The sequence below is a fragment of the Crocodylus siamensis genome, chromosome 5, assembly GCF_052110815.1.
Source record: "Crocodylus siamensis isolate JL-2025a chromosome 5, ASM5211081v1, whole genome shotgun sequence".
NCBI lineage: Eukaryota > Metazoa > Chordata > Crocodylia > Crocodylidae > Crocodylus > Crocodylus siamensis.
In genome coordinates, this window is record NC_143399.1 from 80,123,574 (window position 1) to 80,135,696 (window position 12,123).

The 12,123-nt window shown below is 48.2% G+C and overlaps 1 protein-coding gene across 5 annotated transcripts in view; it reads left to right on the forward strand.

Annotated features, from left to right (window-relative positions):
* INVS (inversin) overlaps positions 1–12,123 on the forward strand; it is a 226,767-nt gene that overhangs the window by 189,118 nt on the left and 25,526 nt on the right. For all 5 annotated transcript variants that reach the window (XM_090049450.1, XM_090049448.1, XM_090049445.1 and 2 more), the window contains one exon: positions 2,371–3,139. In XM_090049450.1, the coding sequence (XP_089905576.1) occupies positions 2,371–3,139 (769 nt within the window). The remainder of the gene's footprint in view (positions 1–2,370; positions 3,140–12,123) is intronic.

Consider the following 12,123-nt stretch of genomic DNA (forward strand, 5'->3'; position numbering starts at 1 on the left):
CATTAAGTCAAAGGCCTTCCTAAAGTCCAAGTAAATGACACTGACTTTGTCTCCCTTATCCAGGTGGTGAGTAACCTGGTCATAGAAGGGGTAAGGTTAGTCGGACATGACCTACTCGTGACAACCGTCATTCAGAATTTTGCCTTCTATTTGTTTATCACATATGGACTCCTTGAGACATTTTTCAAGGATTTTTCATGGGATTGAGGTCAGGATGATCAGCCTGTAGTTCCCTGGGTCGTCTCTTTCCCCTTCTTTAAGTTGGGTACAACATTGGCCCTCTTCCAGTCTACTGTGACCTCTCCTGAGCGTCACGAATTTTCAAAGAGGTTCGCCAGGGATGACTTTGGCTTGTTTGTTGAGCAGTCTTGGATGGAGTTCATCCAGTCCTGCTGACTTATAAATATCCAACTTCTCTAGCTGTTCTTTGACCAGTAGGTAATCATCCCTACTGTGACTAGTTTGTGTCACATTTGCATTCATCAGGCTATCACTCTTAGACTGGTGGAATACAGAGGCTAAGACTCATTCAGGTGTTCAGTTTTCTCCTTGATGTCGGTGATCAGATGTCCAGATGTATCAAAAAGTGGTCCCACGTTTCTACTGGTTTTCCTTCTGTTACCTAAGTACCTATAGAAGGACTTCTTACTGTCCTTGATTTCAGTTGCTAACCTGAATTTGGTCACTGCCTTTGCTTTTCTAATCTTCCCCCCACAGTTGTGGTCCAGTCTTATGTAGTTCTTCTTGGGGCCTATTCCTAGATTCCATCACTGGTAAGCCTCTCTTTTCTTTTTCAAAAGATCTATGACTTCCCTATTGAGCCAAGATGACTTCCCGGTCCTTGTGCCACCTTTTTTGTGTACAGGTATGGACAACTTCTGTGCACTGAGGATTGTATCCTTGAGGAATGACCACTCTTCGTTCACACTCTTTCCGTGTGGTCCATGAGGCCTTGCTCATAAAAAAGGCAACAGTCTGGTCTCCCCAGTCACTTGGGAGCCATAGCCACCTGTCACAATTCCACTGTTGCCTGCTTTATCTCACTTTCTCACCTGCCGTGCTGTGACCTTACCGTTTAGGTTCAGGAGGTAGGTGGCAGACTCAGGGGTTATTGCAACAGGCATCCCACTCTGTTTGCTCTCCCTCTTTCTCCTCCCTACCCCCTGGTGCCTAGCCCTTTGCATGTAAGCACAGCCTTGTGGGGTTTCTACTTTATCCATATGGATCCCAATTCTTTGGAAGGAGCCACTAACTCCAAGCACCCCTTCCTACCACTGGTGCTGCCAGTGGAACCTGTGCACCATGGGAGAAATGGGGGGGGCATCCTCAAACCCTCCCAATTTCCCTCACGCCCACACCCTGCCCACCTGAGCTCTGTGCTGCCGCCACGCCCTGGGTGCAGGCTCCGCGCTCCCACCCCTGACATTTCCCTACTTCCCAGAGTGAGCTGGGTGCCAGGGAATTCGAGCAGGTCCCCTGGTGACTGCAGCAGTAGCCCCGCCCAGAAGCTGCATGCTGGCCAGGCCAGGCCCTTCCACCCACAAAGGTGGGAGTGAGATGCAATAGGGTATGTTGGCAGGATGTTTGTATACATGGGTGCCTCGCTCCCACCCTCATGGGCGAAAGGGCTGGGCTGGGTACAATTAGTTGGTGGGCTTCACCGTCCAGATGAAAGTGCCTGGTGGGCTCTTTCTGTGTGTCTTTTTTTTGTATGTCTTTTTGTGTCAGGCCAACACGGCTACCAAGTACACCCCTGAAACACCTTCTATATGTCTTTTTTGAATTTCATTTTGTCATCCAGAGCTAACTTCTGCAATATGACAAGATTCCTTCAAATTTTAATTCTGTCCTCCTAAGTATTTATAATCCATCCCAGGTTTGTGTCTGCTATAAATGTACTCTGTAAATTCTCTATTCCTGCAACCAAATAATTAATTTAAATGTTAGATAGCACTGGACCCAGAACAAACTCCTGTGGAAACCCACTGACACTGGCAATACTGTGGTCCCTTTATAGTTTCTCTTTGCTTGAAGTTATTCAACCAATTATTAGGGATATCTATAAATCGTGAGGGAAGTGCCCCCCCCGCAGTGGCTCCTTTAACTTTTTTCATTTTGCCACTCCACCATCCCAGCTCTGATTGGCGGAGGGGCCGCACTTGCGGAGCCATTTGCCCTGATCACTGAGGAAGCAAAAATTTGCCATGGTTTTTGCCTCCCCAGCGCTGATTGGTAGAGGGGCCCTGGCAGCCCCGCTGCTTGCTGCTAAACCTGATCATTATTACTATGCAAAAAAAACCCTGGAAAAATAGACATAATTTAGTTCTCTTCAGTGATTGTAATATTGAATTTTCATTTGTCTCCTTACAGAATATTCTAGGAAACACATCAAAAAGAAGCCAGCTTGTGTGCATTTCCATTGTAGTAAAGAAAATGGTGGAAATGGAGCAAAACATGCAACTGCTACAGAAGTGGATGGTGAAAAGCATAAAAATCAGACTGCAAGGGCAAATGGTTCCTTTGGACATGGCAACAAAAAGCAAAACCCTGCATGTAGGCTAACCAGTGCTGGGGATAAATTAAGAGATCAAAGTCAATCTACATTGGATGGCAGAAGCCAATGTGAAGAAACAGCAGCTTGCTTACAGAACCTTAATTGCACTGATGGAAAAACAAGGAATTCAAGGCACTGTGAAACTGCCTCAAGCAGCAAAATGCAGCAACTGAGAGCAAGAAGTAGACAGTTAAAGGATGAGAGGTGTTCTCCTGCTGGTTCCAGCAGGCCTGGAAGTGCCAGAGTGGGGTCTGGAAACATCAGAAGTACCAGCTCAGGTGGCACAGTGAAATCTATCCATGGGGCAAATGATGAATTAAAAAAGGGGGCCCGCCCTTTATTGTCTGTTGAGGTAGGAATTACAAGACTGGTGCCAAGTGATACAGCAACATGTGCTGTTTCTGTGGACAATCTGGACTTGGAAAAACCAGATCAGTCAGGTCCTCTTCCAACATGGCCAAGTATGCATAACGAACTCATTCCATTAGAGGTACGGATACAGATAATAGAAAAGGAAAGAACAAGAAAAGAGCTATTTCGGAAGAAGAACTATGCTGCTACCATTATTCAAAGAGCATGGAGAAGGTAGGAAAATTCTGAAAACGGGAAAGAGAAAAAGGCATTGACATATACGTATAATTAGAATTGTTTAGGAACTTGTTTTATTTGGTCCTCTTCCCCATAACATTGCTAACTAAGAAATCAAGGGTTTCAGCATCTTTCACCCTAAACGACTGGAAATTTGTGCTACTGGCAGCTCATAAAAATGGAAGGCGATGAAGGACTGTGATAGTTTATTATAATTCTATTTAAAAATGGGTATCACTTAGCAGATGACAAATCTAGGCAAGTATAAGCTCAGGACTTACTGATGAGATGTTTCTTTTCAAATGCATTCTGATGGAGATGCTTAGACTTGTTTCTTGGGAAAGATTTTTACTGCCAAATGAGGCGTAGCTATGCTGGAGGTAGGGCTAGGATTCAGAGAGACCTAGACAAATTGGAGGATTGGACTACAAGAAGTCTCATGAGCAGGGATCTGGATTTTGCATTTCCCACGGAAAAATGAAGAAAATGTAGATTTCCCCTTTTACCCAAGAACACACAGATTTTTATTTTTTTTTTTATTTTAACAGAGAAATGTGGATTTTGCATGTTTGGAAAGCGCTCTCTGCAGGCTGGCAGAGTTCTAACCTGCAAGGAGCTGTGGGGAGTGGGGGGAGCAGTCGGGCAGAGAGCACCATCTGCATGTACATGCAAACTGGAACTATGCCAGCCTGCAAAGTTCTTTGCAAAAGTGGGAAATTCACTGGTATCTCCTGCTAAAAGGCAAAATCCGTTTTTTTTCTCTGATAAAATTAGGAAATACATGTTTTTCCATGGGAAATGGAAAACCCGAATCCCTGTTGATAACACAGTGTTTATCACCCCATTAGGAAAACAACAGAGGGACATTGCCAGCTGCCTGTTGATTCTGCCTGTTGACTCAGCATGGACCTTAGCTAAAACACAGACACCTTTCGTGAAGGCAGAGGGGAGAGGGGAATTCCTACTTAGCAAGGAGTGGTAAGGGGGAGGGGGAAAGTAATTCACAGTCTCTGCTGGAGCTTCAGCCAGGGCACAAAGGTGGGGGCCAACTCTGCTATGAAGCAGAGAGCCCTGCCCAGCCCAGAGAGCATGCTGGGATGCTGGGGGAGTCTGGTTTATCTGAAACCAGCAAGGGGTCTGGGACAGACATTGCATAAACCAGTTTGACCCAAATCAGTTAAGTCAACTACATTCAACCAGGCTTATCTCAGATTGGTTTCAGTCATTTTCAAACTGGCCTATGTGCACCGAACATCTGTTCTGTTAAGGTTTAAACTAGTTTCTGATCACTTAAACTGGTTTATGTGTAATGTCTGTCCCTAGCCAAGAAGGCTAATGGCACAATGGGCTGCATTCGGAGCATTGCCAACAGATTGAGAGAAGTGATTATTCCTCTCTATTTGGCACTGGTGAGACCACATCTGGAGTACTGTGTCCAGTTTTAGGCCTCTGTTTGGAGACAGTCCAGCAGAGGGCACTGAAAATGATGTGGGTGCTTGGGAACATGACTTCTGAGGAGAGGCTGAGAGAACTGGGCTTATATAGTTTGAGAAGAAAAGACTGAGGTGGGGTGGGGTTGATAGCATCCTTCAACTACCTGAAGGATAGTTACGAAGAGGATAGAGCTAGACTCTTCTCAGTGGTAGCGGATGACAGAAGGAGCAATTGTGTCAAGTTGCAGAAAGGGAAGATTAGGTTAGATATTAGGAAAAATGGAACAGGTTACCCAGACAGGTTGTGGAATCTCCATTCTTGAGGTTTTTAAGACCCAGTTAGACAAAGCTTTGGCTTGGAGGCTGGTCCTGCTTTGAGAAAGGGGATGGACTAGATGACCTCCTGAGGTCCCTTCCAACCCTAAGTAACTCTATGAGTAAGGTAACAAACACCAATGTTTGGCAGCTTGGGTGGGCTTGACTACCATTATCTAAAACTTCAGCTGCAACACTGCTCAGCAGTAATTATTGCTACATGAAAGGGGATGAGGACAAGGAGGACTAAGGTCCACCAATGCTTATCCTCCCCATAACATAATGCTGTCCTGACAGGTGCAGGCAACTGGATACAGAACAGGCTTGTGCACTGCTTCACGTTCAGTCCAGAACTAAGATAATATTTGATGCTTGTATTTCTTAATGTCTAGCTTCTTATTGTCAAAAATAACATCAAGAGTAAACCCATTATTTGCATGTGTTGTGGATTATACACTTTGAGGTCTTGATTTCTAATTTTGTAATGACAGTTTTCTTCAGCTTTTCTGAGATGCAATGTATTGCAATAACTGGTATTTACTGCTAATTTAATATCTGTCCAGGTTTTGGTATGATGTATTTTTAAAATACTCTTTTTCTTTTAAAGTTACATTAAACAAAAATTTTGTATACATACACACATACACACACACATATGTGTGTATGTATGATTTCTTCAAATAGGCCCCTAAGAAAATCGTGATTTTTGCGGACTGCATAGAAACTGCAAAATTTTCCCCACACCATGATTTTTAAGGGTTGCAAGCATCAGTTGTGGAAGGCTGGCTAACAGAGCTTAGCCTCCCAAACGCGGGGCAGTGCAGAAGGCCACAGAGTAGCCCTGGGCATGGGCTCCAGGAGGCTGCAGCAGGGGAGGAGGGGTATGCGCAGACAGACACAGAGCTTGTACACAGCCAGAACTGCAGCCAGACTGTGTGTGGAGCACTGTCCACCACAGCAGATAAGTTGGGGAAGGGGCATGAGGGGTACAGATCGAGGCCCCCACAGTCAGGGAGGGAGTGGGAGGGCAGGCATGAACGGGGCCCTGGGGTGGGTGGTGGGATGCTTGGAGCCTAGGCAACTTGTCCAGGGGTGCAGGGGGCTCCTGCCACTATGTGCACCTTGGGAGAGGCCCGGGGGTCATGTGTGCCCTGCTGCTGCTGCTCCAGGAACACCATCTGCCGCACATGACACCATGTGCCTGCTGCTGCTGGCTCCCATGGCAGTGGCAGCGGGCCACAGAGCCCAGCCCACAGCACGCAGCCTGCCCCCACACCCCTTCCCCAACTTACCTGCTGTGGTGGGCACTGCTCTGCATGCTGTCTGTCTGCAGTCCTGACTGCATGCAAGCACCAGGTCTGTCTGTGCACCCTTTCCCACCTGCTGCAGCCACCCAGAGCCCACACCTGGGCTGCCCTGTGGCCCTCTGTGATGCCCTGCATTCAAGGAGGCTAAGCCTCAACTCTTCAGAAAGGCATCCCTTGGGAGGACAAGAACCAATGGGCACAAGCTCACTGAGAAAAAATTTAGACTAGACATAGGGAAAAACTTTTCCATAAAGGTATCTAAAATCTGGAATACACTCCTAGCAGAGGTGGTACAGTTGCCATTACTGGAGGTGTTCAAGAGGAGGCTGGACAAGCACCTCTAGAGCTTGTTTGAGCCCAATAACCTGCTGCCCATGACCAAACTTGATGATTTTACAGGTCCCTTCCAGTCCTTCTATTCTATGATTCTATAAGCCCTGTTAGCCCTGGCCTTCCACCACCTATGGCTGTGTGCCTGCCTGCCACAAGTGTGGGTAAAGTATCATTTTTCACAGAATATTCACAAAACTACTGGGGCCCATTTGCCAAGATCAGTCGTAGGTCCATAAATATTCCGTGAAAAATGATACTTTACATGTGCACGTGCCGTGAATTTTCGACAAGAAATTCATGATCTTTCTTGGGCCCAATATATGATTGAAACTAATTACAAGGGATCCTGGTTTTCTTGGATTAAAAATTGCAAATTCTCTGATTAAACACCCAAAATCCATGATAAAAATTAAAGGCCTCCCACAACCCCCCAGCTCTGCTAGTTCCTCGCACTCCCCACCACAGTCTCAACAACCCTCCTGATGCCCCTCGCAACAGCCCCCCAGACACAGACAGACAGACAGACACGGACACTGACACCCACCCCAGCAAGTAAGTGTGTGTGGGGGGAAGGGGCAGGGCAGGGGAAAGGGAAGGTGCTGGGGCATAGATCAAGAAGTGGGGGAGTGTGCCCCTGTGCCCACTCCCAGGAGCAGGGCCAGGGGGTGAGGGCAGGGGTGCCACTCTGTGGGCCGCACACATGCCAGCCGGCCTGACGAGGTTCGCACATGGAGGCTGCCACCGCAACTCTGCCACTACACCCTGTGCTACCATCCCATGGCCACCTGCACGGGTTTGTGGGCAAGTAGTGGAGGGTGCAGCAGAGGCAGTGCGGTGGCAACCACTATGTGTGGGTCACATACGTGCTGCCCAGCTGGGGGGTAAAACAGGGTAGCTTGCATACAGTGGCATGCCTTTCAACTGGCTGCATGGCTCAGTGGTGGTGCGGGGTGGTGGCGGCTGCATGCAGGCTGTGGGGGCTTTACGGGCAAATGCTGCCACCATGGAGCCATGCACTTTGCCCCTGGATCCTAGAGGTAAGTGGAGGTTGGGGGCTGTGGGGTAACGCTGGGGAAGATGGTTGGGGGCTGAGGGAGTGGGGGGTGCTGCCGGCCCCAGGTGACACATTGCAGCTGGCAACAGGACCAGGGGGTGAGGGCAGGAGTGCCCCTCTGCGGGGGGGGCTTTGCGGACAAGCGATGTGGGGCCATGTGCCTGCCTTGTGCGGGCCACACACATGCTGCCTGCCCAGAGGAGGGGGAGAGGGAGCCTAGCATGTGGCCAGAGCACAGTTCCGTGGCCAACTCTGCAGCCATGGCAAGGGATGGTGGGGGGGCCTCGCACATGGCAGCTACTGTCCCTTACTTGGAGGGCCGTAACGGCCACTGCCTCTGTGGAGCCATGCCCGGAGCTGTGTAGCCAACCGTGAGGCAGCAGCGTGGTGGTGGTCGGGTGGCACGCAGCCATTCCCACCACCACCCCCCATTGCACCACTGCCTCTGGCTGTACAGCTCCGGGCATGGCTCCATGGAGGCAGTGGGAGGTTTTGTAGGCAGCAACCATCACAGCCCTCTGGGTAAGCGGCAACGGCTGCCAGGTGCAAGCCCACTCCCACCCCACCCCCGCACCCCCATCCCTCACTGTGGCTGCAGAGCTGTGCTCCGGCCACATACCAGCCTCTACCTCCCCCACCCCCTCCCCCTCCCCCTCCCCTGGGCCGGTGGCCAGGCGACATGTGTGTGGACTGCACATGTGTGTGGACCATCACACTGCACACTGCATTGCTTGCCCACAAAGCCCTCCCACAGAGGGGCACCCCTGCCCTCACCCCCTGGCCTTGCTCCCCACTGCAGTGTGCCATGTGGGGCTGGCAGCACCCCCCCACTCCCTCCAGCCCCCAACCATTTTCCCCAGCCCTGCCCCAGAGCCCCACTTACCTCCATGCTCCAGGGTTGAAGGGTGAGTCTGAGCCTGAGCCCGCCTTTGGCTGCCTCAGAGGCTCAGGCCCTGCCCTCCCTCCCCGTCCATCCAGGGTTGGGGGTTTCCCGCCCTTTTTGCAATGCCTCTTGCAGGCTGGAGCTGTGCCAGCCTGCAAGAGCTCTTTGCAAAAGTGGAGAATCCACGGATTTTTCTGCTAAAAAGAGAAATCTGCGTTTTCTCCAACTTAAAAACAGGGAATCCGTAGTTTTCTCCATTTTTCCGTGGGAAATGGAAAACCCAGATCCCTGCTAATTACACACACACACACACACACACACTCCACAAGGTTATGTTATAATTTATGTTATATAATTTATATTCCAAGTTTTGGCATAATGAGCATTCATTTATATTTCATAGCATGTCTAATGTATTTAATCAAGCAAAGTAAGGTCTCAGAGAGTAATGCTGAGTAAATGCAATGAATGAGCAAGATGCTCTATATGGTAAAGTTGCTGGGATAAACAGCAACCATGTTTGCATGGCATGCAAGACAATGAGAAAGCATAGTCATTTCCTTAAGCGCTTGCATTGGACACCTGTTCTGCTGTTCATTGCATGGCACCACTACATACGCCATTTGCAGGGAGTGGTGAGGTATGTCCTGCAATAATCCAGGCAGTTTCATTGGACAAACCAGGAAAGAAATCCTTAACATGGAAATGATTCCCTAGTCAATGTGACATTCACGTTCACAAAAAATACTCAGAGGTTAGGTGAAGATGTTTAAAAGGCAAGTTTGTTTTGTATTAACAATTTGAAAAATCCAAAGGTAAACAAGCTTATTGCCTGCATGGGTGGGGAAATATTAGGTCATCCACTACTTTGTATACTTAACTAAATTAAGTATAAGAAGGTTTCGCCTTTCTTTGTAACATCTGCCTACAACTACAAAAGACAGGGTACCAGACCAGATGGTCTTGGCAGTTCCCATGTCCCTAAACTTTAATATGGCCATTTGAACAACTGGCTCTAACAAATCTGAATTTTAATTTGTCTTAGGGTTCCTCTCTTTTTGATTTTTTTCCTATTTGTTTATATTGTCACCCTTATTTTCATATACATGTCATCACCTGTTTTCTAGGAAGCTTTTACTATTTCTGGCATTTTCTTTTGCTAGCTCTAGTGAACAGTGAGACAAAGAAACCATTTAACTTCCTGACAATAACCACCTTCTCTGCCCATAGCTGTCCTGCTGTTCTGTATGTACTTTGCAATAGATCTCACTGAGATTCTTTCTCCTCATCTACTCACAAAATATTTTATTGTGCCTTTTTTAGAACAAAGGTTGGATGCCTATAGTCTCCTGTTTAGTAACCCGGAATTTCCACAATGCATTATGTAAATATCTCAATCCTTGGACTTATTTTTTTCTACTAGAACAAACAGTTGATTGTTTTAGAGATTGGGCTTTCATCTGCAAGAATATCATTGTATTGCTGTGACTCTGCCTGATATCAGCAGCTAGGAAAAATTGGGGTAAGTCAGTATTTGACTGGAAGACTGAAACAGGCCTAGCCCTGTAGGCCTCCCTCTAGCTCAGGGGCAGGCAAAATATAGCCCACAGACTGGATGTGGCCTGCCAGGCCATTCTGTCTGGTCTGTGGGGCCCCCAAAATTTTTGGAAAATTAATGTTTATCTGTTCCTGACTGCCTGTCAAAGATGACAGGAGCCAGGGGCAATAGGACACAGAGGATGCTGGCAACACCCAGCAGGAGGGCCTGGCCCCACCCCACCCTTATTCCTCTTCCCCCAACTGGAAGCCTCTGCCTGCTGCTGCTTTCACCTCTTCCCTGAACAGAAGCTGGCCACTCCAGCACCATGTGGCCCCAGCTGCATCACCATGAGCACAGAGCCTGTGATGGTACCCTGGGGCCAGGAGCAGGAGGGTGTGTAGTGTGTGTGTGCCATGAGGGAGGGAGTGTGTGTGTGGGGGGGGGGGGGGGGGTGCGCACGCGTGCATGCAATGAGAGAAAGAATGTATGTCTGTGTTCATAGGGCTCATCGCACATGCACACCCCACCATACACATGCACCTAGACCCTCCTTTACACTACCATACACACAGACCCCCACATGCCTCAGCCACTTTACCCCCATACCTATCCACCCCCACACACCCACACCCTCCCCCATGCCCCACATACCTACACACCCACAACCCCCCACAAACCTATATCCACCCCATGCTCCCCCCTCAATATACAAAAGTAAGACTTCATTTCAGCTATTGTGCAATCACCTCTATGTAAATCATGACAAAATATTTTTTGAAATAAAAATTAATGAATGTTGTAGTACATGTTCGCTATTTAGAATATAATTTGGTATTTCTCTGGTTCTGAGATGGCAAAACCCCTTGCTGAAAGGAGTACTTCTGGGGGCAAGGAGAGAGACTTCTAATGGCAAAGGTCAGGGGTTAGGGGGCAGGACTTCCAGTCACAAGATGGTGACCAGGGCACCACCTTGCCAAAACTCAGCAAGCAGCCCTCCGCCCAAAATAATTGCCCACCGCTGCCCTAGCTCTTTCAATCTGCCACCCTCTATCTCTCCTGCCACGCCTTGATGGAATCAATTGAGCAGGAAGCACCTGGAGCCTTTATGGGAAGGGGGATTTCCTTTGGGCCACTTGGCTACTCCTTTTCACACTTGTCCAGGCCCTGACCCTCTTGGCTGGGGCCTGATTTGCTTTAGCTGCTCCCTTCAACTCTGGCCCCACTCAGTCTTACTTCAGCTCTCCATTAGCAGTACCACAGCTGGGAATTATATTCCACAATAGGGCTCTGGTCCTCTGGGTTTCCCAGCCTAAAAGGGGAAAATCCTTTTTCTCTCAGGGTGTGACGCCACCCTCACTTTCAGGCATAACAACATGCAAACAAACAAAACTGTTGTGTCAGAGGCAATATCTGCTATTAGACCAACTAAATAGCAAAAAATAAATACTTTATTTGCAAGCTTTTACGTCTAAACACCTTTCTTCAGGCTGAGGAGAATTCAGAGATTGTAAAAGTTATCCCAGGTAGAAAAGAAATTTTATTTTACACAGGGGATGTAGAGGGTGGGAGTTTTTTTCCCCTTGGTTATTTAGATTCCTTTTGTGAGAGAGTTGCTCTCTGATATGCTCATTAAGCAGGCTTCATCCCTGGAGGTGTCCACCCTCTAACAAAAAGGGAAAAGAAAACTCAGTCTGCTACTCAGTGTCCATTTGGACCTTCTTCCCCTCTAGCAGGAACCAACCTGCCCTCTCTGTGATCATGGCTCCAATGCTCCTCCATCCTGACAGTAAGGCCCCTGAACCCTACCCCTTCTAGCCAGCCTGGACCTGAGCACAGGGGTTGCTCATTAGTTCCAGCCCTGCCAGCTGGCTGCCTTTTACTTTGCCCAGGCCACAAAAACACTTCCCTTAAAGGGCCCTCATCAGTTCTGCTGGCTTCATAACCCTCCCCCAATAACAGGGCAAGGGTTCCCTGTAACAGAGATACTGAGGACACAACTGAAAGTATGCTGTTAGTCAAAGAGAGAACACTCTTTCTGTTTAGTCTGTAGGAATTGTTATTCCAGTAAGGTTTTAAGGGTATCTCAGTAAGGTCTTGAGGTTTTAAGATGCTGGTA